The 27,489-nt window shown below is 35.4% G+C and overlaps 2 protein-coding genes across 2 annotated transcripts in view; one reads left to right on the top strand and one right to left on the bottom strand.

Annotated features, from left to right (window-relative positions):
• LOC141381148 (uncharacterized) overlaps positions 1–27,489 on the top strand; it is a 587,543-nt gene that overhangs the window by 414,995 nt on the left and 145,059 nt on the right. The window lies entirely within an intron of this gene.
• si:ch211-8c17.3 lies at positions 956–26,990 on the bottom strand. The gene is made up of 35 exons (XM_073945285.1): positions 26,943–26,990; positions 26,554–26,589; positions 25,593–25,865; positions 25,391–25,522; positions 24,423–24,590; positions 24,066–24,332; positions 23,531–23,770; positions 23,308–23,436; positions 22,025–22,036; positions 20,009–20,098; positions 19,574–19,609; positions 18,966–19,235; positions 18,764–18,895; positions 17,797–17,964; positions 17,440–17,706; positions 16,904–17,143; positions 16,689–16,802; positions 14,311–14,394; positions 14,013–14,057; positions 13,839–13,919; positions 13,652–13,711; positions 7,256–7,291; positions 6,949–6,984; positions 6,311–6,583; positions 6,109–6,240; positions 5,361–5,525; positions 5,006–5,272; positions 4,505–4,744; positions 4,289–4,402; positions 3,338–3,421; positions 3,168–3,197; positions 2,921–3,001; positions 2,736–2,795; positions 2,584–2,615; positions 956–1,512 (listed from the first exon to the last, which is right to left on the bottom strand). The coding sequence occupies exons 1-35, from the start codon at positions 26,971–26,973 to the stop codon at positions 1,501–1,503; spliced, it is 4,437 nt and encodes a 1,478-aa protein (XP_073801386.1). The 5' UTR covers positions 26,974–26,990; the 3' UTR covers positions 956–1,500.

Genomic DNA, 27,489 nt, shown 5'->3' with positions numbered 1-27,489 from the left:
AAGATATAGTGAAAATTGTTGGAAGCACTGGGCGCCTTACTGTAATAGTTTTTCCTACTGTGGATGTCAATAGTTTCTGGCTTCCAACAATTTTCCTGAATATCTTCTTTTGGGTTTAGCAGAACATTTTATAGGAAGTAAATGGTAAACTAATGGGTGTACTACCCCGTTAACTGTATAAAGTTTTTGCTAGGAACTTTGTTTTGTAAATTATATTCACACTGCTACAGTATAAAGAAATTCTGGAAGGATTTGACTATATAAACACTGATGCTGTTTTTTGTTTTTTTAATTTTAAGATTTTGAATGAAGCTTAAAATTTTGGTTATTAAAAAAGGATATAAATAGATGTAGTGTGTGTGAAAGCATCAATTTGCTGAGGCAAATAAGGCAACAGCATTTACTGTACAGCTAATGCTTTTCCATGGATTTTGGGATTATGTCAAATTAATTAAACTAAATAAAGCAAATTGTATGGAAATGATTCCTTTTAGTTTTTTTTTTTGTGAAAAATAATGCTTGACTTAATTGCTAAAAATCACAAACTGTTTGAAGTATGTGTGCAGAAAATTTTGATTGTTATGAAAATAAAAATATGGGTCAAACATTTAACTACTATTAACATCCTGAATCTGAAATATTTATACTTTTTTATAATATAGCTGGAAGAGTGAAATAATAACTAGTTTGCAGTGATAGTTTTGTTAGCTAAAAGTTATCACGTGTCTTCCACCAAAACTAACATTTATTAAGATAACTAGTATAATATAAGATAATTAAACTGACCATGATTGTAATGTCAACATTTGAAATTTCCCTTTACTCTGGTTTTCCTCTTATGTCTGACTGCTATTCGGCTGACCAGCACTAGAGGGAGACCAATCACCCGGTCAAACAAAAATGTTTACATAATTAAAGAAAAGAAGGTTAAAAAATAAAGCACTGGGAGTCTTTTAGAGTCATTTATTGGCGAATCAAAGTTCACTGGCACTTACTAACTCTTTGCTGACTAAAAATAACTGGCAAATAAACAGGACTAAGATGCATTATGCAGAATGAACAAAAAAGATTTTTGTATTTAACACTGAAAATCCTCAGAATATATGCATCACTTAGTATGACGAAGGACTGAACACAATAGGGAATATATTTATACACTGAAATAACACTGTAACTAAATTTGAGATATAATCATACTAAGTATAGCATACTATCATCTCAAAAACATTGCAAGTGTAGAGGCCAGCTAGTGAAGTGGTGTGCAGGTAAACCTCGCTCCTCTGACCTCTAAAAGGTGCTCAGATGCTAGAGGCCATAGTCTTTAGCCTCCTTGGTAGAGCAACCGACCCCCATGCAGTAAATCCCTTGTTCGATCCCAGCTCGGAGCAGGTTGGTTGGTGTAAGACCGGTGGGTTACACAAGATTTAGATGCTTTGTTTCCAGTGAAGACTTTTGTTCATGCTTTTATCAGCATTAGGGTGGATTACTGCAATGGTCTCCTCACTGGCCTTCCTAACAAGACAGTCAGACAGTTGCAGCTCATTCAGAATGCTGCGGCCAGGATTCTGACCAGAACCAAAATAATCAGAGCACATCACACCTGTCCTCAGGGCGTTACATTGGCTCTAATTTCCATTCAGAATAGATTTTAAAGTATTATTACTTGTTTATAAATCACTAAATGGCCTAGGACCTTAATACATTACAGACTGAATACAAACCTAACAGATCACTCAGATCTTTAGGATCAAATAAACCTAGAGTTCAGCCAAAGCAGGGTGAATCTGCTTTCAGCTACTAACAGAAAAAAGTCCAACACAATTTACCCACTTTCAATGACTCTCTTCTTTCAGATGCATGTTGGAATAGTTTTAAACTTTATCCTGGCTGTTCCATATTGTGTAATGACATTGGGTAGTTTTCAAAATCTTTTAAAAGCATCAATGTGTTTTTATAACAAAAAATATGTCTAAAAATTTGAGTCATTGCAGAGATGTATGGATGCAGTCCTCCAAGCTCATGAGAGTTAGACACAGTATTCATTCTTTTTGACTTTATATCTTGTACTGCACATTATTTCTGTTCAGTGACAAGAATTTTGTCTAAGCAAAGTCAGATCTTACAGTCCTAATTAAATAATTAAAAAGCAAGACATAATTATATTTTATTTTGGTAATCTAAGCATAATCCAAAGGCCTTTGCCTTTCATATAAGCCACTTCTGATACCAAATGATCAACTAGAAGTCAAGTTATTGTTTGTTGTTCCTAAAACTTGAATAGGCGACAAGACTTTTGTTAGGTAGTGTAGTCAATAGCTCAAAACCTAATTAGTTAAAAATATTGAACCCCCAAAGTACAATTCTAATAACCTTGTAAGCCAGTTAATCCAAAGAAAAAGCATCAAAACTACAACGATTAGCATACTCTATATAAACTGCAAAATATCTAATATAAGAATGCTTTTGATAATTTCCTCAAGCACAGCGAGACAATGTCAAGACAGCCATCATAATACATTAAGTAAAAAGCAATAATATTGCAAGCTAAACTCATCGGCCTCCTGGCACTGAGATTTATTTAACCTGAGCGTACGTCCCATCACTAGATCCAGCACCTGAAAACAGACGAGTTCAATTATACACTTTCATTGTTTTATTCAGCAAGTCATATTATTATTATGATGATGTACTTTTTTTATCTAGTGAACTGTGACTGTTTTGAGTCTGACACTCACTCTGATGTGTTTCCAGCTTCAGTTTAGAGTAAACACAGCCAGAATTCTCAGTGTTGTTCCCTAAAATAATACATTTATTATCACTACTGCTTATGCTGTATGACTAAAAGTGCATAAACACATATGAATATGAATAAATGTATGATCATGAAAACATGAGAGCAGAGATTTATGTTTAAGTTTACCTTTATCTGTGTTTTCCTTCATTTTCTTTGTAGATTTGAGCTCAACCTCAGCATAGGTGAGTTCAGCTCCACTTTCAGTGTCTACAGTTAAGAGCAGAGAAAAACAAAACACTTTTAACCTCAACTTTAACTTAAAATCTTTGCATCTGTATGTGCAGTTTCTATAAAAGATTAATACATGAATTCATGTCCAATATTTATTATTTTGTAATGAATCTTAAAATTAAATAAATAAAAAAGCTGTTACCGGTGCTGCTTATGTCTTTAAGAGGAGTTCCTGTAAATGATTTATTAATTACTTTATTTTCAGCGCTTTTTCATGTATTATTTCACAATCAAATTTAGAATTCAGTCACACAGAAAAATACAGTTTTAATGTTAACACTGGTTTAAAAATATAAAGCCGTCCTGACTGACCAGAGAGCAGTGTCTGGTGTCCCGCTTCACTCTTCTTCTGCTGTGATGTCTGATTGACACTAGAGGGAGACGGAGATCTTACACCTAGACAAACAGGACATGATCAGCTAAATACAATGACAAATAATTTGGAGTCCTCTGCTTACACAACAACTCACACAGTTAATGGTTTCATAATAATTGTGATCACTAAACACAGTTTTAAACACTGAATAAATAACACTAAAAAGCTTGCTAACAATATACCACTTCCAGCCTAATCAGCAAATATTTATATATAATAAAACGACTCAAAACCTTTTAACCATTTCACTGATAAATTCAGAATACCTCAACCGTCTCCATGTTTTCTATTTAGTTTCTATCGCAATTAAGAACAGATGTTGATTTTAAAGTTTGATTTGAAATCCTGGAAGTGACATTCTAAATTCTGAACATTCTAAATCCCACAAGCAACCAGTGACCACTTATCAGAGTCTGTTTATACATTTATACATGCAGTATCTGGAAGCTAAACAACTAAAACACAGCTATTTAATAATCAGGAGTCTTGTTTAGTGTTTCTAAAAATGTAAATATTGAGAAAATCAACTTAGGTTTAGCAAAACATATTTCTAATCAAGAACTGAGCTTTGATATATTTAGGAAATTTAGCTAAATGTCATCATGGAAAAGACTCTTTACCTAATATTATCATCATTTTTGGCATTAAAGAGACATCTAACCTTGTGATTTATACAGTTTATTATATATTGTTGCTGGTTTTGTGTTTCAGGGTAACACATGTGGGCCAGCACTCACAGGGGCACAGAAATAACAATCCTGCATGTGAGACTGAAATGCTCAGATTAAAAGTTTACACAAGCCATTATACTGTATTAATTTGATCAGGAGGCAAGTTATGAGGTTTGTGAAAACTTTCATTGAATTGTAATATGGCAGATGATGAACCTTTCTTGTGTCTGTAGCAGCACAGCAGAACCAAGAAGATGAAGACCAAAACAATGACAGAAAGTCCTGCAGTCACTCCATTAATCACAGAACTGACACCATCAGATCTCGAGGCTGATGGAGAAACTGAGTTACTTACTGAATATATTCACATTTAGAGTCATGCTGTCAATGATACAAGGAACATTTCAGCTGTTTTTAGGTCTACACTCTCACCTCTGACTGAGATCCAGCTCTTGGGTGACTCTCCTTCTGGGTGTTTACAGTGGTAGAAACCCTCATGTGACTTTGAGACAGCAGTGATGATCATCTCTGAGGTTTGACTCTGGATGAGTGATCCATCTTTATAGAAATCAGTTCTGAGCTTTTCTGGAGTTTTATATTTATATAAGCAGTGTAGAGTCAGAGTTTCTCCTTCAGTCACAGGATGAACAGGACTCTCCAGAATCACACCAGCTACACAAACACAGCAAACATCAACACACACATCAACAGAGTGCTGACATTATAGATACAACAGCAAGTTAAATATTGATCTGTATATTAAAATGTGGTTGGCTTTTATAGACAAGTGTTTTAACTACTACCAACTACCTTTAAAGTAGTTTGTGTGGTATTATGTGGTTGTGTTTTCTTTACACTTGACCAATTCACAACTGTCTAATGCTCCCTGCTCTCATCAACTCAATCTGTTTTAAATGAATAAATCAGACTCACAGTGTACAGTGATATTAACAGGATTATATTTCTTGCCAGATTCAGACTGACACCAGTAAACTCCAGTATGGAATGTGTAAATGAAGCTGATTGTACATGTAGATCCTGTTTGTGATGAACAATCCTCTATCCTCCCACTGTCTGTGTATCTTCTGACTCTCCATCCAGTAGAGTTACTCTTGTCTTCACAGCTCAGAGAAAGAGAGTCAGATGTAAAGTGTTGAGCTCTGCTGGGACTGATGACCAGAGACACTGGAGGAGAAACACCTGAGACAGGTACAGCAATGATTTACAAATATTTGGCTTTTTTCTTCATGAAATATGATCCAATCATTTCAGTTCTGTGTAAACTCACCAGTGACCCACAGTGGCTGTTTGTTGCTCATGTCTGTTTTATAGGCTGGTTTTCCTCTCTCTGCTTCACACAAATAAACTCCTGTGTGTTTTGGAGTAACAGAACTGACAGTGTATTTTCCTCCAGCTCCTCTACTGCTGTCTGAGAGCGGTGTATTGTCCTGGCCTGTTTAAAGTGAGAATATACAGATGTTCACTATAATCAGCTATTTTTGCAACATAAAATAATTTTTGATCAAAAGTAAATACTATATATATATATCTGCCCCTGCATTTTTTCATTCTTCATATATATATATATATATATATATATATATATATATATATATATATATATATATATATATATATATATATATATATATACATATATAACAATAATATAAAAAAACTAGTTTATCAGATGAAAAAAATGCAGGGGCAGATTCGTTACATTATTTAAATTAAATATAAACAGATCTATAAAATTAAATACATTCCCAAATAATGACAGAAAACTCACAAATGCAGGCAGGAGTTGCAAAAGGCAAATTTTAAAAAGTGTCCACAAATATATGTTTCCATCACAAGCAAAACTGCCAACATTATTTGTGAATATAATAGAGTTTTGTGAAACTCCAGCAAATATTTGCAGATCTCTTTCAAGATCTTAATTGCTTGGGGGAATCACTTTTGATTTATTTGTGAATCATGATCTATTTCAAACAATACAACAATTAAATCCCCCACAGAATCACATTATATCTTACCTGACTGAGTTAGCATGTACCAGCTGAATGTCCAGCCTGTAGAGGAGCCGTTAACCTCACAGGTCAGAGTCACTGAATCTCCTTCAGTCAACCAGTTCTGTGGAGAAACACTTAAAGCTGTCTGGGGTCTGTCTGAAATAGAGAAATCCCTCATTAATAACATGATAAACTTGTGTGCATATGAAGAGATGATCAAACTCACCTGATACTGTCAGTGCAACTGCATCACTCATTTGTGATCTGCGTGAACCTTTACTCTCAGTGCCAGAACAGGAGTATTTACCTGCATCAGACTGAGTAACAGGCCTTATTGTGTATTCCTGTAAATCACTAAATGCATCATCTGAACCTTCTTTATACCAGGTGTACTGCCAGCTAGAGACTCCTTCAGCATTAATGTCACATTTGAGAGTGACTGACTCTCCTCTGAACACATGCAGATCAGGAGTAATCCTCACACTGGCTTTAGGGTTTTCTGTTTAATGGCAAAAATTCACAATAAAAAAGATGTGATATAATAAATATAATCATATGATGTTTTAGTGCAAGAGGTTTGAACAGTTTTATAGAAAAACACACAAGCTAAATTTGATTAGTATTTTAACCTGAAGCTAAATTATTAAGTGTCTCACACAATCATTTGGATGAACAGCCTGGATAAAAATATTTTAAAAAGTGTTTTACAGAATTATATCACAGTTGAAACTGAGATCAAATAAACAAAAACAGTCACAATAATGCACTTCACAACATTAAGCATCACAGCACTCCTTTTCAATAGTTTTCACAGTTCATGTAGAATCAGACATGTCATGAAATATGTGCAGTAAATTCTCTCACCTTCAGTGTTTTCAGAGTGAATGTTTGAAATCAGCACTAAAACACAAAGAGAAACTTTTGAGAGTTAGCAGCTAAAAAAAAATAATGCAGTTTGTAGACAAAACATGTTGTAATGATACATTCACTTTTCTTTTAGAAACAGAGCTAACTGCACATGTCAGGCTGATCTTTCACTCATATATCATGGACTAGAGATGGTTTGTAAACTCAGAGCAGCATGAAAAATAAAAACAGAAACACTGCTGGATCTTGTTTATAATATTACAGCAATAAACGTCTACTGAAATACATAGAAAATAATACTCACAGAGCACAAGAGGAAGTTGACTGAGCTCCATACTGACTCAATAATGACAGACACTTGAAAACTCAAGACTTCCTGCAACCTGCAGTCTGACCTTTACAAACATCACAACACATTAAAGACACACAAATGTACCTCATGTGTTACAGAAGATCTATTAATAACCTTTATAATCTTGTTATATGCCTTCAGATTATGTTAAACTGACCAACATCCAATGTTTGTACAGAAATGTATATATTCATATCAACTGGATGCTACATTAAGTGTGTTATTAATTATGTCTCATTATACATTCTAATATCTCTGTTATTAATGCACTTCTATTTCATTCAGGAAAATTCAATGTTTTATTTAAAACTTAACTGTGCATCAACAGAAATATTTAGTTGACCTTTGGGCAGACATTTGTGCTCAAACAGCTCACTGAGAGTACGAGGTGTGAACGGTGAGAACTTTCCATCCTGTGTAGACCCTTATATCCGACTTTATGTCTCTTTTGAGAGTAACACCTATTTGAGGTGTTTGTTCTCTGAAACACAGCAACCATACTAAAATGAATCTAAGCATACATGTGTGCATTATAACTATATCAGATTAAGCTTATTTTTATTGGTTTATTTGAAGGTCACGATGTGGCTTATTTTGGGTGTCTGCATTTCAGAAACATCAATTGTGTCACCATGTGAATAAAATGATTAATTGACACCTCTTGCACCAGTCTGCAAAGCTGACCGGCTTCCTCTTTTTCTTATGGATGCACTGTAAAGCTTTAAATGAATTGTCAGTTTAATAATAATAATAATAATAATAATTCATTTTATTTGTAAATGGCGCCTTTCTAGACACCCAAGGTCGCCTTACAATAAGCATCAGCAGACATGCTAAACAAATTAAACATTACTAAAAACAATCATTGACCAAACAAGTTAAAACACAATAGCGAATATAAAAGAACATAATAAAAACATGATTAAAAATTTGTTGAGTAAAAGCCTGCTTAAAAAGATGGGACTTTAGAAGTGATTTAAAAGTGTGAAGACTATCACTGCTCCTAAGATCTAGGGGAAGTGAGTTCCATAGCCGAGGAGCCATAGAGCTAAAAGATCTGTCTCCCATTGTGCTCAATCGAGTGCGAGGTGGTACCAGGGTGAAGTTGTTGGCTGATCTAAGGGTACGAGAAGGGTTGTAGATATGGAGAAGTTCAGTGAGATATTGAGGAGTGAGACTATGAAGTGCCTTGAAAGTTAGAAGTAATATTTTAAAATCAATTCGATACTTTACTGGAAGCCAATGAAGCTGATAGAGGAGTGGTGTGACGTGCTCGTGAGTTTAATTCAGCTCTTTGCTAATTTAAATTAATTTGGCGTTAATTTAGTTTGGTTAAACTCTATACTTATTGTTATTCAGTCCAATTTGTTTCAAACTCTCTTTAATTGTTCTTTGGCATGTCTTTAGTCTTATCAATTTTCTTATATTATTTTTAATTTAATTTAAATGCTGTTGACTAAATTTCAATTCAGCTTTATTTGTATAGCGCTTTTACAATGTAGATTGTGTCAAAGCAGCTTCACATAAATGGTCGTAAACTAGAACAGTGTAGTTCAGTTTTTAGTGTTTAAGTTCAGTTCAGTTTAGCTCAGTTCAGTGTGGTTTAAATCATTACTGAGAGTCCAAACACTGTAGAGCAAATTCGTCGATGTGTGGCTCTACCGATCCTGAACCATGCAAGCCAGTGGCGACAGCGGAGAGGGAAAAAAAGCTTCACCTGATAGGAGAGTGAAGAAAAAAAACCTTAAGAGAAACCAGACTCAGTTGGGCACGACCATTTTAATTTCTCCGCTGGCCAAAATTCTTGTGTAGAGCTGCAGTCTCAGTGGTGGAGGCTGGAAGCTGGCCTCAGCAAAGACTCGTCTGTCCCTGGAGCGTCACTGGAATCAGTCTCATGCTCTCCACTCCCCCATGACCAACAGCGCAGCAGCAGACCAGGATACGGCCTGGTCCCGGATATGGAAACCTTGGAATCATCTCGTCAATGGTCTTGGATCCAATCAGTGATTCCGCATAATCTGAGGACCTCGGGATGAGTATCCCCAGGTGGAAATTTACTGTATTTGTTGTGTCACTGCATATTGATGATACATTTTAATGTAACATCTTTTAGGGCGGCATGGTGGCTCAGTGGTTAGCACTTTTGCCTCACAGCAAGAAGGTCTCTGTGATGACAAACCTCAAGAGCTTACAAATCAAAAGTGAGAAGAGAACTTTCTTTTTGAAATTTACACTCTGATATGAATAGCTTAATCTCTCGATTTGCACACACGGACAATAATTAAAACATCTGTTTTGAAATCAAAATTGCGGATGAATAGTTGTCTGTTTGTAAAACGTCACTCACAAGTACAAATTGACAGACACAAATGTGAAGGGCAAATATACCCGAGCACTTTACTGCAGTTTCGCTGTACAACCACAAGTCTGCCCTCACAACCACTCGATAGATTCGGCAGTACAAGTTCAAATCCTTGTGCTTTTGATTATTGTAATATTGTTGTTTGTTGCATTTTATGTAAATACACTTATATTGATTTCTTTCAGAGTATCTTGCCTTCTTTGCAGTCAATAATTAGTCAATGTACCTCGAAACACCTCATTTTTTTGAACAATCTTTTTATTGAGATGTAATAAAAATATGACAATATAACATCACAATCATATTTTACATCTTTTTTTTTTCAATTTAGAGGAAAAAATAAAACAATAAAATAAAAAATAAATAATAAAAAGCATACAACAACAAAAAAAGCATAAAAAAGGAATAAAAAGGAAATGAGAAAAAAAAAGGGTTGGGGGGCACAGGGTGTTTGAGTTAGTAACAGATTATTCTAGATACAACAATTGGAAGAAGTTGTTGAAAATACAAATAATCTATAGAAGGCATGAACCAGATCATCAGATGGTTTGTTTAAATAATTCTTTGGAAATACAGTAGGGGAAATATTTAGATATGCTTAGTCAATGTCAGTTTATTTCATCTTTTCCTGTTTCATTTAATAAATTTCTGAAATTTGAATTTGAAATAAGATATATAAAGGGTGCCCACATTTTCTCAAAAACAGTAAGTTTGCCTTTTAACATGTATGAAATCTTTTCCATAGCTAAACAGAAGGACATATATTGATCCACTGTACAATAGATGGCCTTTCCATTTTTCTCCAGTACAAAGCTATTAGACGTTTTGCTTGGAGTATACTTATATCGATAAGTTTACGGGTGCTGCTGTGGCAATCAATATTTTCATAAATAATTCCCAAAATAAACATTTCCGGTTTCATAGGCAGTTTTACAGATACCATTTCAAAAATGAAACTAGCCACCTCTTTCCAAAATTCCTGTACCTTTGGGCAATCCCACATACAGTGTAAAAGTGTACCTTTTTCAACTGAGCATTTAATGCATGTGTCTGGGATACTTTGGTTAATTTTATTTAACCTGACTGGAGTGATATATGTTCTCCTAATCCAGTTGTACTGTATTAATTTAAGATTACTATTAAATGTTAATGTTTGATCTTTTATTACATATTTCCTCCCATTCATCCAGTGGAATATTTTAATTCTTTTAAAAACATTTAATTCTTCTCTCAAGGAAGCCAATTTAAATTCTGATGATTCTGTCGAGCATGATTCTAACATCTTATAGAACATAGATACTAAACCTTTTGATTTAGCAGGTTTTGATAACAGGTCTTTAAGAGGTGTTTTGTTAGGTTTTGTAAGCTTTGCACCTTGATGAGAGGAAATATAGCTCCTTAACTGAAGGAATTTAAAGAAATGTTTTTTGGGAATATCAAATTGTGTTACAATTTCTGCAAAAGACATTAGATCGTTTTCTTCATATAAATCTTCAATTTTTTGCAGCCCTTTGTCAAACCGAAACACCTCATTAAAAAATATTTTTCAGCCAATATTTGTTTATGAATAGAATATTCATAGTATCTTTTTAAAAAACTTTTGTAAACTCAATAAGTCAAAGCAAAAGCATCCAAACTACAATATTTAGCATAATTCCCTAGAAACAAGCCTGTGCTGGTCCTTAAAGGGTCCACTTAGAGCCAGCATAAGGGGGCCAGGGGGCTGCCAGTGCAGGGCCATTGAGAGTTTGATCACTAACAAAACATTGGCCTATTGGTGCTGGCCCTCACCTAGCCCACAAGAGCCCTCACTAACTGCACTTGTTTTATTAACAATTCTCAATAAATACTGCACTTTTCTCTCAATAGACTTCCATTCATACGCACGCAAATGCGTCAGACCGAAAACCCAAGCTAGTGTGACAAGTTACGCCATTCGCTGCGTTGGAAAGTTCAAGCTTGGTGAACTCTGACCTGCGAAATCGCATCACATGATTGCGTGAGACCAATTGAAGATTGAAACATGACCTCTCTAGACAGGAATTTAAACATGGTCTAATCACTTTTTTTTTTTATGTCTAATCATCATGGTTTGGTGGTTGACAATGTGCAAGCAATGTGTCTGAAGAGCGAAGAGGGATTCGGTGGGGAGGGGTGAGAAGGGTGCACGATGTATTGGAGGACCAGAAGAAGAAGCACGATTTCCGGGAGATTATTACTCGTTTGTGGGCATCTGAGAGTCTCTATGCATTGGTAACACTTTACAATAACAGTACATGAATAATGAAGTATTAATATGTTAAGTAAACATTAGTTTATTATGAATTAATGATGAGTTAAGGTATGCACTGATCATGAATTAACTTTACCTACAACATGAGTCACATGAGTTCATGTGTGAATAATGGCTACCTTAATTACTTGTTAGTACATGATTGTTTGTTAATTAAGGTATTAATTACCACATTAGTTTATGCTTAATTTAACCATGATGAACTCATGATATGTTAATGTATAACTATGCTGTGACTTTACTTGGAGGGGCACATCATCATTAACCCATTCTTAACTACTCATGAACTCCTTATGCACGTCCAACTTGTGAGTTTACACTGAATAACAATAGAAAAGCGTTCTGTCAACATCAACATGAACAGGAGTTCATGAGTAGTTAAGGATGAGTTAATAGTGATGTGCCCCTCCAAGTAAAGTCGTGCCATAACTATACATTAACAGCTCATGAGTTCATGTTGGTTACATTTAGCTTCAACTTAAATGTTAATTAATACATTAATTAACAACATGTACTAACAAGTAATTAAGGTAGTCGTTATTTACACATGAACTCATGTGACTCATGTTGTAGTTGATTAGTGCATACCCTTACTCATCATTTATTCATAATAAACTAATGTTTAAATTACATATTAATACATCATTATTCATGTACTGTTATTGTAAAGTGTTACCTATGCATTTCCGGGAGACTCCTGAAACTTCCAGGAGACTTGGGATGTCTGAAATGACCTCCCGCTCTACTCAGAATTCTCTCTTCATATGCCGTATGCCTATTACACATCCATAAAACACTGTGATATAACCAGGCTCGGATCGTATCGCCTTCTCACTACAATCGATCCACGAGTGTGTTTCAATCGAGCCGAGACCACCTCATTCAAGCGATCTCGAAGCGATTGATTTGGCGTGGATCCGAGCACGATTGCTTGATTCACATATGCCAAATGAACCGCGCTAACTGGGCAAATGAGACAGGTTCCGAAACAAAAGTGTAGGTGTGAAAGCACCCTCAGTTAATCACTTAATTATCTCATTAATTTCATCATTGTGTCTGTGTTCTTCAATCTGTTTCTATCATTGATAAAACATTATTTGAGAGAGCAAAGCTGATGAATATTTATTTTAACCTTTTAACCGTTGATTCAATGTTAATTCAGTGAAGTTCTGCTATCATCAGCCTCAACAGCAGGTAACAAAGCCTATAATAGGTCAGATTTTAGTTGTGTGAGAGGTTTATAAATGTTAATAGAATGACACAAAATAACTGTAGGAAAGGTGCATTCACAAATGACACAATAAAAGTGCAAAAGTTTACAGTATACAGTAATAAAAGCATACAGTTCAATGCATCAAAGATTAAAAATCTAGGTGTGCTGTAATGATCCTGTTCGATTATATAGCAACTGCAAAATGTCTAATGTTTAAATAATATAACTTTACTTTTGCTAACTCCCTCAAGCGCTGTGAGAAGTAAAAACTAATAATAAACCACTGATGACCCTGGGGATTCTCTACCAGTCTTCAAGCTAAACTCATCGGCCTCCTGGGACTGATATTTATTTAACCTGAGCATACGTCCCATCACTAGATCCAGCACCTGAAAACAGACGAGTTCAATTATACACTTTCATTCAGTATTTTAAGCTATTCTTAGAATGTTCATGAACTTTTTTTAGTCTGACACTCACTCTGATGTGTTTTCAGCTTCAGTTTAGAGTAAACACAGCCAGAATTTTCAGTGTTGTTCCCTAAAATATTACAACATTTATCATCACTGGTGCTTATGCTGTATGACTAAAAGCACATAAAACACATGAATATGAATAAATGTATGATCATGAAAACATGAGAGCAGAGATTTATGTTTAAGTTTACCTTTATCTGTGTTTCCCTTCATTTTCTTTGTAGATTTGAGCTCAACCTCAGCATAGGTGAGTTCAGCTCCACTTTCACTGTCTACATTCAACAGCAGAGAAAAATAAAACACTTAACTTCAAATTTAACTTGAAATTTTTAAAGTTGATTCAATAAACTGACTACATGAGTTACCTGTTTTGCATATGTCTTCATGTGTTGTATCTGTATGTGCAGTTTCTATAAAAGATTAATACATGAATTGATTACCAATGTTTATTATTTTGTAATGAATCTTAAAATTAAACCAATAATATCTCTCTGCTCTGCAGAAATAATTGTCTTTAAGAGTAGTTCCTGTAAATGATTCATTCATTAATTATTTTCAACGCTTTTTCATGAATTATTTCATAGTCAAACATAATTCAGTCACACAGAAAATACAATTTAAATGTTAACACATGTTAAAAAATATAAAGACTTCATGACTGACCAGAGAGCAGTGTCTGGTGTCCCGCTTCATTCTGCTTCTGCTGTGACGTCTGACTGACTCTAGAGGGAGACGGAGATCTTACACCTAGACCAACAGGACATGATCAGCTAAATATTCTGAAGAACAGAGATTTTGGCTAATTTGGAGTCCTCTACTTGCACACTATTTCATACTAATTGTAATAACTTAACACGGCTTTAAACACTTAATAAAGAACACTAAGAAGCTTGTTTAAATAAATAAAACAAACTACCCAAAACCTTTTATCTGTTTCAGTGGTACATTAATAACATGAAGTGAGCTTAAGAACTGTTTTCCATTTAGTTTATATGGCAATTAAGAGCAGATGTTGATTAGAATGTTTGGTTTGAATTTCTGGAATTGACATTCTAAATTCTGAACATTCTAAATATCCACAAGGACCAGTGATCACTCATAACCATCTGTTTGGTATATTTATATTGAAATGTGGATTTGTTATGATCTGGCAATATTTGCCAAAAATACAGTGGTTCCTAGCTATAATGCTGTTCACCTTTCGCAGCCTTACAGTTTTTTTAGTGACATGCTAATTTTTATTATTTTTTTATATACACATTGTGTTCTGCATCCTGATTGTCTGTAGAACATTGTCAATCAATCTCTGTGACTCTGTACACTACAGAATGCGTTCCGCTTGCCAAATTAACAAAAAGCACTGATCACTAGCAGCGTGAGTTTCAACAAGGATGCAATAAGGATTGTAACTGTCTAAGACCATCATAAAGGGGTTAACACACGGATTGTGCCACGCAGCACCCTGCATTTTAGAATTGTAGGTTTATATCAGGGTGCGCACACCCATGCAAAAAGTATGTGGTGCCCGGCTATGACTCAGGACACTGCTCATATTTTTGCCACGCCATCTGAATAATTTCATTTGAAATAATATGCGAATGTGCGCGTCCGGTGTGCGTTACTTTCAACTCTCATGTGCCCGGCACATCCTCTGTGCGACCCTCTTAAAGATAGTCTGCTTTCCCTTTGTGGATCAGTGAGTGCAGGGAAACAAACATTACTCTGGATGCCAACATCATCTGCACAAAAGCTTTACGAACCTTTTGCTGACAGCGATGAATGTTTGCTTTTGATCTTTGTATTTAATCTATATTAGACTGGACTTTTTTTCTACAAAAGTTTTAACTTTGAGAGTGTTTAAATAAGATTGAAAAGTGTGAAAATGTTAATGCCGGTCTAAGAAAAGTGTATAAAGTGTAGTGAGGGGTTTTACAGCCTTAAAGCATCTGTGATAATTGTAAAAAAAAACAATAACTGACTACTTTACAGATTTCACCTATCATGGGCTACTTTTAGAACGTACAGTAACTCCCGCAAATAACAAGCGACCACTGTACAACTATTTGGACTAGTCTGGAATTGTCACCGACTCGGTCCCAGTCACTCCCCTCACTGGCCAGCAGAGGCCGCCATCTCCGGACTTCTAGCATTACATCATCCACTTACGCTGGTTGTGCACACACCTGTCCTGAATCTAGTTAATGACCCACGTACCCTTTATAAGCCGCACACAAACACTCAGTCAGTGCGAAGTCTTATTTAGCCCTGGCCAGCATTACTGAGCGTTATTTCCTGCCTGATCTCTCGTGTACAACTCCAGCCTGTTACTTACTCTGCTTCGCCTTCTGCCTGCCCAAGACCCAAGCATGATACACAGACTCTGATACACGCAGCCTGCCTTTGACCCATGCCTGGTAAATCCCTCTGTGTCTGTTTACCGCCAGTCTTGAAACCTTTAAGACTATTGTTGATGTGTGTTTGCACTTTGGTGCATATTGTGTGTTTTGAGTGAGAGCTTGATCAATAAATACTGCATAATGGATCCCTCCGTGTCAGTCTCCTTGTTACAGGAATCTTCTTTGGTATTGTAAAAATCCTTTTAAAAATAACCTTTAATGTTGACTAAATTCAGCTTTTTAGCATTTTTTGGCATTAAAAAAGCCATAATTGTTCAACTATTCAAATTAACATTTGATCTGATTTCCTTTAAAACAAGAAAAATAATCTGCCGATGGGGTAAGCAAAATAACCTTGTTTGTCCTTTTGGATAAGATTATTTTGCTTACCTTATTGGCTGATTATTTTGCTTAGTTTAAAGAAAAATCATGCTTAGTATTCACATCTAACTTCTCAAAACAAGACAATGTTTTGCTTGTCTAGAAAATGCTTCTTGATTAAAATTTTATTAAATATTTTGACTATAACGAGACAAAAGGTATTAGCATTTTCTTCAATGTATGTGAGCTATTATCAGAATCAGCTTGGGTTTATGTAGAACAGCAGACACAAAGTTTCATTGAATTGTAATATGGCAGATGAACCTTTTTTGTTTCTGTAGCAGCACAGCAGAACCAAGAAGATGAAGATTAAAACAATGACAGCCAGTCCTGCAATCACTCCAATAATCACAGGATCAACACCATCAGATCTTGAGGCTGATGGAAAAACTGAGTTACTTACTTAATATATTTACATTTAGAGTCATGCTGTCAATGATACAAGAACATTTCAGCTGTTTTTAGGTCTACAGTCTCACCTCTGACTGAGATCCAGCTCTTTTGTGACTCTCCTTCTGGGTGTTTGCAGTAGTAGAAACCCTCATGTGACTTTGAGACAGCAGTGATGATCATCTCTGAGGTTTGATTCTGGACGAGTGATCCATCTTTATAGAAATCAGCTCTGAGCTTTGCTCGAGTTGTAGATTTATATAAGCAGTGTAGAGTCAGAGGATCTCCTTCAGTCACAGGATGAACAGGACTCTCCAGAATCACACCAGCTACACAAACACAGCAAACGTCAACACACGCATCAACTTGGTGCTGACATTATAAAAGACGAGAGAAAATTAAATGTTGATATTTATATTAAAATAGGGACACTGAGCATCACATTCTGTGTGTTTTAACAGCTACTTATTGTGTTCAGAGTACTTTTCATGTCTGATATTATTTGGTTGTTTTGTTTTCTGCTTTCAAATTCATTTCACAACTGTCACAATCATCAAGTCAATCTGTTTTATCTAATGATTTTACATGAACAAATAAATAAATAAATACAGACGCTCAGACTTACATTGTACAGTGATATTAACAGGATTATATTTCTCTCCAGATTCAGACTGACACCAGTAAACTCCAGTGTCTGATGTGGTGAGGCTGACTGTACATGTTGATCCTGTTTGTGATGAACAATTGCTCATCCACCAGCTCTCTGTGTATCTTCTGACTCTCCATCCAGCAGAGTTACTCTTGTCTTCACAGCTCAGAGAAAGAGAGTCAGATGTGAAGTGTTGAGCTCTGCTGGGACTGATGACCAGAGAGACCGGAGGAGAAACACTTGCTGTACAGCACAGGTACAGCAATCATTGAGAAATTTCCTCCTTTTCTTCATGAAATATGACCCAATAGTTTCAGTTATTTGTAAACTCACCAGTGACCCACAGTGGCAGTGTGTTGCTGAAAGTTGTATAGGCTGGTTTTCCTCTCTCTATTTCACACAAATAAACTCCTGTTTGTTTTAGAGCAACAGAACTGACAGTGTATTTTCCTCCAGCTCCTCTACTGCTGTCTGAGAGAAGTTTATGATGATAACTATTGTCTGTGTAAAATGCAGATATTTACGATTATCAACAATTTTTTTTTTACACAAAAATGATTTTCACTGAACTATTCTAGTCAGACTGGTTCAGTACTCAAGCTCAATATTAGTTCTTGTATAAAACCATTCTAAAAAGGCTGCTAAATTATATGCAATCACATGAAAATTGTAAGAACTGTTGCATCATTTCATATAAACAGGTTATAATCGATCCACATATAAATCCAAAGAGATCAACAAAAATGTAACAAATTAACAAATAAGAGAATGACATCTGAAAAATATTTAGGAGTTTCACAAGAAAAAATTATATGGTAACACTTTATTTTGAAGGTCCATTTGAGTATTAGTAGACTGTCTGTTTAATATCTGCTGACACTGCTCCTTCAACAGACATTTAACTAACTATAAGAAACTTTGCAAGTACATGTCAACTTACACTAACACTAACCCTAACTGCAACCTAACAGCCTACTTATAATCTAATGACAATAGTTGACATGTAGATACAATCTAACTAATATTCAACAAACCGACCATCAAAATAAAGTGTGACCAATTATATTCACAAATTAATGTAATAGAATATACTTATTAAAAAAGTATCCACAAATAGGTTTTTAACCCCAACCACGACTCTACCAGCAGCCATTCATAAAACAGTTGTCAAATTTTATATTAATATCTATCATTTCATGCAATTCCTCCATGATTTCTTTAGATTTATTTGTAGATCGTGAAATATTTATTTGAAAAAAATGCAGGAATTCTATCCCCACAGAAGCAGATCATAACCTACCAGAAAGCATTAGCATGTACCAGTTGAATGTCCAGCCTGTAGAGGAGCCGTTAACCTCACAAGTCAGAGTCACTGAATCTCCTTCAGTCAACCAGTTCTGTGGAGAAACACTTAAAGCTGTCTGGGCTCTGTCTGAAATAGAGAAATCCCTCATTAATAACATGATAAACTTGTGTGCATATGAAGAGATGATCAAACTCACCTGATACTGTCAGTGCAACTGCATCACTCATTTGTGATCTGCGTGAACCTTTACTCTCAGTGCCAGAACAGGAGTATTTACCTGCATAAGACTCAGTAACATTGAATATATATTCCTGTAAACCACTGAATGCACCTTCTGAACCTTCTTTATACCAGCTGTACAGCCAGCTAGAGACTCCTTCAGCATTAATGTCACATCTGAGAGTGACTGACTCTCCTCTGAACACATGCAGATCAGGAGTAATCCTCACACTGGCTTTAGGATAGTCTGTATAACAGCAACAGTTCACAATTAAATAGTGTTATAATTATTATAATCAGATGTGATTTGTTTAGTGTCTATATAGTTGTCACTGCTAAACACACAAGTTAAATAAGCTTAAGCCTGTGTTTTAGCCTGCAGTCATAACTTTTTCATTGACTTACAAAATTAAGCGTACAGTATCAGCATCCGCCAATCAGATTTAAGGGTTAAGTTTTCCGTTTACCATTAACAATTTCTAAAATCAACATGAAGCATCATAACACTCCTGTTCAATACTAGTTTTCACAGTTCATTGTAGAATCACAAATATGTTATGAATGATATGAAGTAAATTCTCTCACCTTCAACATGTTCAGAGTGGATGTTTGAAATCAGCACTAAAAGCACAAAGAGAAAAACTCATTTGATGAGAAAATGTGTATTTTACACAATAGTCCAATCATCTCCCGCTGTTCAAACACCAGAATATCTGCCAAAATATTTCTTTCTTTTATGTTTTGTCTGTTTAGCAGCATTGACAAAAAATAGAAACAATATATTCACTTTATATTTCCTTCTTGAACAGCACTAACTGCACACATTGACTTTCCGGCTCATCTTTCACTAATATATAATCATGCACAAGAGTTGGACTTAATATTAATATTGGACTAATAGTCTGAGAGCAGCTTTAGAAAAAAAAAGAAAAGCATAAACACTACAGCACTTGATGGTGTTTTATATTATGATAGCAATGAAACATCTACTGAAAATCATCCAGAGAAAATAATACTCACAGAGCACAAGAGGAAGTTGACTGAGTTTCATACTGACTGAATAATGACAGACACTTGAAGACACAGACTGTGTTAAAGCCTCAAGACTTCCTGAAACATTAAAGACACACAAATGTACCTTGTGAATTACAGAAGATCTTTTGGTAATCTTTATCTTGTAACATGTTTCAGGGTCAAAGAATATCAAATTGAAATTGCTCAGATTTTGGTATTTTGAAAATAATATGTTTAATGAACTGGAAAAATAAAACAAGATTTTGACGGCACTAATGTAATTAGGCAACATTTTCAACAATAACTTGGAAGGAACAGAAATAGCTGAAGTGGTGAATCAATACTGCTTCCTCTATACTGGTAAACTGAGCTGAAATAGACCAAACCAAACCACTAAAACTATTAGCTCATTTCTGTTCTGTCCAGCCTCTTATTACAACAGTGTCAACACTAAATACAACCCCAAATCAGAAAAGGTTGAGTCAGTAGGGAAAATGCAAATAAAAATGAAGTAGTGGTTTCTAAATTTACTTTGACTTGAATTTCATTGCAGACAAAACAAACATTGTTTAATGTGTTTCTCGTTATTTTTATTGTTTGTTTTTTCTCAAGGTAAACACTTATTCTGATTCTGATTTTTGCAACAAATTTCAAAAAATGTTGGAGCAGTAAAGCATTTACCACTTTGTAATGTTGCTATTCCTTTTCACAACACTTAAAAGAGGTTTAGGGACTGAAGACTGCAAGTGATGAAGTGCTTCATGTGTCATTACAATAGTGCCATATCTTGCTAAAATAGCCTAAGCTATATTAAAATAATTTAAAGAATTACAAATATCAGATATTATAATATGACATTAAATAAATAAACCAATATAAAACAAACAAAACCTAACTATAATATTGTAGGTATACATAAATCAAACTGTTTTAAAGCCATATTAAAATTTCCTTTTATAAAAGCTTCTCTGAAAAAAAAAGATTTTAGATATCTTCTAAAAACAATAAACACCGGAGGAGGTTTAAAATATTATTTATAAAGTATTTGGATGCAGTGATATTAATCAAATCGTGCAAAAAGAGCATTTTTTTGGGTGAGTTAAAGCAGAAACTAGGCATAATTTTTTCTGTCATCCAGTCCGGTGCAGCGCCTCTTTATAAACGCATCGGGGAAAACTGCAAATACAAAATTTGGTCTGCGTCCCAAAACAAGTGTTTATGTGTTTATATGACGTGGTAAAATTAAAAAATGAAATTTTAAATACATGAAGAGCTTCATTAGTGGATAGCTGCTTAACGCAACGAAATACAGGCTATATTTTATTACTTGCCCTTATGTGCTGAAATACTTAGGCTGAATACTTTGGGCTGACTGTTTGACTAAGTCTATCAAAATGAGGATGTTATAAAATACATTTTCTACCGAGTTTTTAACACAGAATTTCTGTGGTTTGAAATTATAGATGGTGTGCTCCCTGCGCTGGCGAGACCACTCAATGTTCGATGCCAACAGTCGTCGGTGAGTAAACAAATATGATGAATGGAAATACACAGGCCTGTGCGTTTAGACATATAATGTAATGCTGTACTGTAACATGTCATTTGTTTATTTCGGTTGTCTTCATTTTAATGGTTTCATGATGATGTGGTGTGCTTTATCTGCCTGATTCCCGCTGAAGTGGGCAGGTTGTGTGACGTTTGATTCGGTAGACGTTCTGGGGGCGGGGTTTGCTTGACGCACTGCGAGCTACTAGCCTGACAGTGGAAACGGGACATGATTTCGGTGTCACTGCTCAACCTCCTGGGCGATTGGCCCAGCCCGATAAAAGCCCTGGCTCACACTGGCCCGACAGTGGAAATGCAGCTAATAACAGGACAAGACTGAAGCACGCGGCCCCAATGTAAACACAGAACCACGTGCTTGGACAACACAAACACAAATAGACACAAGACACCTTACCGTGCACTCACACTATGCAACGCTCATGTTTAATATCAGTGCCAACCAAAACCGAAACCAACTAGACGGAGAAGCTGAGAAAGAAAAACAGCTGACAGAACGAAACACAAACACAACGCAAACCCCGCGCGCCCGTATCAAGAACAACGCGCACCCAGAGACACACAATGACAAAACAAGTACTCGACCCAAGAAAACTCGACCAGAGCACAACAGGACAGGACAAGACAAAGCTAGTGTTTGGACTCTGCCACCAAAACAAGAATTTACAAGACCAGAGTGACAAAACCCTGACAAGTGTTTTTTTTTTTTTTAGATATTTAGATATTGCTTAATTTTTGCTTCATGCAGCGCTGGATGAAGTTGTGCTTGATTTAGATAGTAATTTTTGCCATTCATATTTATTCAAACCAGCTGTCACGGTCATCAGTGATCCAGCCTGTGCAGATGGCTTACAGACTACAAATCTGCTGGTATTTGGACTACAAGTTCCAGTCATGCACCACACTCACACACACACCTGCTCCAAGTCTCCATGAATTACACTCCCACAGCTGATGCTGCTCATGGACTGATTACACACATATATATATATATATATATATATATATATATATATATATATATATATATATATATATATATATATATATATATATATATATATATATATATACGGCTCACTTTGACACTTTCATTGCTGAGTCGAGTTATACTGAGCTGTGAACATTACAATGTAGTTTCCTGGCCTGCCTTCTGTGCTTGAACCTTGCTTTGTTTTGATTTTTTTACTTTGTCTGCTGCCTGCCTTTTGACCATCTGCATGTTTATTGACCATGACTCTGGATTGCCCGTATACAAACAAATTACAAATAACAAATTACAGTACACATTTTCTGTTTGTTTTTATTTTTCCAGATTTAGTTTAATACATAACATTACTTATAATAATGTTTACACTGTTGGTCAGTAAAGCATGTTTGCAGTTGGAGTACACAAATTAGTTACATCATGAATGTCATATTTAAACTGTTTTTCTGACCTCTATGACTAAAACATACACAAAATCCCAATGAATCTTCGCAATTAATGGAATTACTCTGCAAAACATCTGAATACCAAAATATAATAATTATTCTGCTTCTCTTTTTTCTCATGAATTTAATTGATTAATACAGAAAGGTTAGATTTGTTTACAGTGTGTAACTGGGTACCTGTAATCACATTTAAAAAAATAAATAAATGAACAGCAATGCCCTTAATATTTTCACTGGGGTTTCTTTACAGTACTGAATCACTTAATAACTCAGCCCTCAGTAATGATTACAGTGACTAAAAATAGATCATTCAGTCGTGTTTCCTCTCATTCTACAGCATTTGACAATCAGCACAACTGTCACTAGCAGATATGGACAAACTGCCAGACCAGAACTGAGTATGTTGAAGACAGAGATCTGAGATGCTGAACCAGACACTGAAACAGAAACACACGAGCACTTTATCATGCACTACATCTGAACAAGGACAAATGAAGAAATAAATGAGCTGACAGTTTCAGATACTCTCACCTCTGACTGAGATCCAGCTCTTGGGTGACTCTCCTTCTGTGTGTTTGCAGTAGTAGAAACCCTCATGTGACTTTGAGACAGCAGTGATGATCATCTCTGAGGTTTGATTCTGTACGAGTGATCCATCCTTATAGAAATCAGCTCTGAGCTTTGCTGGAGTTGTAGATTTATATAAGCAGTGTAGAGTCAGAGTATCTCCTTCAGTCACAGGATGAACAGGACTCTCCAGAATCACACCAGCTACACAAACACAGCAAACATCAACACACACATCAACAGAGTGCTGACATTATACAAGATAAGAGAAAATTAAATGTTGATATTTATATTAAAATAGGGACACTGAATGTCACATTTTGTGTGTTTTAACAGCTACTTATTGTGTTCAGAGTACTTTTCATGTCTAATATTATTTGGTTGTTTTGTTTTCTGCTTTCAAATTCATTTCACAACTGTCACAATCATCAAGTCAATCTTTTTATCTAATGATTTTACATGAACAAAGAAATAAATAATTACAGACGCTCAGACTTACATTGTACAGTGATATTAACAGGATTATTGTTCTCTCCAGATTCAGACTGACACCAGTAAACTCCAGTGTCTGATGTGGTGAGGCTGACTGTACATGTAGATCTTGTTTGTGATGAACAATCACTCATCTGCCTGCTGTCTGTGTATCTTCTGACTCTCCATCCAGTAGAGTTACTCTTGTCTTCACAGCTCAGAGAAAGAGAGTCATCTTCAAAGTGTTGAGCTCTGCTGGGACTGATGACCAGAGAGACTGGAGGAGAAACACTTGCTGTACAGCACAGGTACAGGAATCATTGAGAAATTTCCTCCTTTTCTTCATGAAATATGACCCAATAGTTTCAGTTATTTGTAAACTCACCAGTGACCCACAGTGGCAGTGTGTTGCTGTAAGTTTTATATGTTGGTTTTCCTCTCTCTATTTCACACAAATAAACTCCTGTGTGTTTTAGAGCAACAGAACTGACAGTGTATTTTCCTCCAGCTCCTCTACTGCTGTCTGAGAGAGGTTTATGATGATAACGATTGTCTGTGTAAAATGCAGATATTTACGATCATCGACAATTTTTTATGCACAAAAATGATTTTCACTGAACTAGTCTAGTCTAGTCAGACTGGTTCAGTACTCAAGCTCAATATTAGTTCTTGGATAAAACCATTTAAAAAGGCTGCTAAATTATATGCAATCACATGAAAATTGTAAGAACTGTTGCATTATTTCATATAAACAGGTTATGATCGATCCACATATAAATCCAAAGAGATCAACAAAAATGTAATAAATTAACAAATGAGGGAATGACATCTGAAAAATATTCAGGAGTTTCACAAGAAAAAAATATATGTTAACACTTTATTTTGAAGGTCCATTTGAGTATTAGTAGACTGTCTGTTTAATATCTGCTGACACTGCTCCTTCAACAGACATTTAACTGACTATAAGAAACTTTGCAAATACATGTCAACTTACACTAACACGAACCCTAACTGCAACCTAACAGCCTACTGATAATCTAATGACAATAGTTGACATGTAGAAACAATCTAACTAATATTCAACAAACCGACCATCAAAATAAAGTGTGACCAATTATATTCACAAATTAATGTAATAGAATATACTTATTAAAAAAGTATCCACAAATAGGTTTTTAACCCCAACCACAACTCTACCAGCAGCCATTCGTAAAACAGTTGACAAATTTTATATTAATATCTATAATTTCATGCAATTCCTCCATGATTTCTTTAGATTTATTTGTAGATCGTGAACTATTTATTTGAAAAAATGCAGGATTTTTATCCCCACAGAAGCAGATCATAACCTACCAGAAAGCATTAGCATGTACCAGTTGAATGTCCAGCCTGTAGAAGAGCCGTCAACCTCACAGATCAGAGTCACTGAATCTCCTTCAGTCAACCAGTTCTGTGGAGAAACACTTAAAGCTGTCTGGGGTCTGTCTGAAATAGAGAAATCCCTCATTAATAACATGATAAACTTGTGTGCATATGAAGAGATGATCAAACTCACCTGATACTGTCAGTGCAACTGCATCACTCATTTGTGATCTGCGTGAACCTTTACTCTCAGTGCCGTTACAGGAGTATTTACCTGCGTCAGACTCAGTAACAGACCTTATTGTGTATTCCTGTAAACCACTGAATGCACCATCTAAACCTTCTTTATACCAGCCGTACAGCCAGCTAGAGACTCCTTCAGCATTAATGTCACATCTGATAGAGACTGACTCTCCTCTGAACACATGCAGATCAGGAGTAATCCTCACACTGGCTTTAGGATAGTCTGTAACAGCAACAGTTCACAATTAAATTAATGTGATATAAATATTCATTCATTCATTTTCTTGTCGGCTTAGTCCCTTTATAAATCAGGAATCGCCACAGCGAAATGAAGCGCCCACTCATCCAGCATATGTTTTACGCAGCAGATGCCCTTTCAGCTGCCTCCCATCACTGGCAAACATCTATACACACTTATTTTTACACATATACTACAGTCAATTTAGCTTAGCCAATGCACCTATAGCACATGTATTTGGACTGGGGGAAACCGGAGCACTCAGAGAAAACCCACGTGAACACGAGGAGAACATGCAAACTCCACACAGAAATGCCAACTGACCCAGCCGAGGCTCGAACCAGCTTGAACAGCACTACCTGTGATATAGTTATTATAATCATATATGCTTTGTTTAGTGTCTAAACAGTTGTCATTGCTAAACACACAAGCTAAATAAGCGTAAGCCGTAGTGTGTTAGCCTGCACTTTTTCATTGACTTACAAAACAATATTAGTTACTGTATATACAGTACAATATCAGCCAATCAGATTTAAGGCATAAGTTTACCATTTACCATTAACAATTTCTAAAATCAACATTTGGCATCATAACAATCCTTTTCAATGCAAGTTTTCACAGTTCATGTAGAATCACAGATAAGTTTTGAATTATGTTAAGTAAATTCTCTCACCTTCAGTGTGTTCAGAGTGGATGTTTGAAATCAGCACTAAAAGCACAAAGAGAAAAACTCATTTCAAACACTGATGAGAGAATGTGTATTTTATCTCAATCATCGCTTGCTGTTCAGAAATATTTATTTCTTTTATGTTTTGTCTGTCAAGCAGCAACGATAAAAAAGGGCAAAGATATATTATAATCACATCTTTTTCTTGATAAGCACTAACTGCACACATTTACTCTCCCAGGCTCATCTTTCACTAATATATAATCATGGAGTAGAGTTGATGAGCAGCTTTAGAAAAAAAAAAGAAAATCATAAACACTACAGCACTTAATTGTTTTTATAATATGATAGCAATGAACATCTACTGAAAATCATCCAGAGACAATAATACTCACAGAGCACAAGAGGAAGTTGACTGAGCTCCATACTGACAGAATAATGACAGACACTTGAAGACACAGACTGTGTTAAAGCCTCAAGACTTCCTGAAACATTAAAGACACACAAGCGTACCTTGTGAATTACAGAAGTACTTTTGGTAATCTTTATCTTGTAACATGTTTCAGGGTCAAAGAATATCAAATTGAAATAGCTCAGATTTTGGTATTTTGAAAATAATATGTTTAATGAACTGGAAACAAAACAAGATTTTGACGGCACTAATGTAATTAGGCAACATTTGCATCAATACCTTGGAAGGAACAGAAACAGCCGAAGTGGTGAATCAATACTGCTTCCTCTATACTGGTAAACTGAGCTGAAATAGACCAAACCAAACCACTAAAACTATTAGCTCATTTCTGTTCTGTCCAGCCTCTTATTACAACAGTGTCAACACTGAATACAACCCCAAATCAGAAAAGGTTGAGTCAGTAGGGAAAATCCAAATAAAAAATGAAGTAGTGGTTTCTAAATTTAATTGAATTTTTTCTCAAGATAAAC

Source organism: Danio rerio, chromosome 3 (genome assembly GCF_049306965.1).
Source record: "Danio rerio strain Tuebingen ecotype United States chromosome 3, GRCz12tu, whole genome shotgun sequence".
Lineage (NCBI taxonomy): Eukaryota > Metazoa > Chordata > Actinopteri > Cypriniformes > Danionidae > Danio > Danio rerio.
The sequence above is the reverse complement of the archived record's forward strand: the minus strand, read 5'-3'. Positions and strand labels throughout refer to the sequence as shown.

Excerpts from the sequence above, each read along its gene's own strand:
- si:ch211-8c17.3 (XM_073945285.1), bottom strand. The coding sequence starts at position 26,973 with ATGGAGCTCAGTCAACTTCCTCTTGTGCTCT. Across the intron at positions 17,144-17,439 it reads TGTTAATATCACTGTACAAT|CTGGTGTGATTCTGGAGAGT; the intron begins GTAAGTCTGAGC and ends GTGTTTGTGTAG. Across the intron at positions 5,273-5,360 it reads ACAGCCACTGTGGGTCACTG|GTGTTTCTCCTCCAGTGTCT; the intron begins GTGAGTTTACAC and ends TACCTGTCTCAG.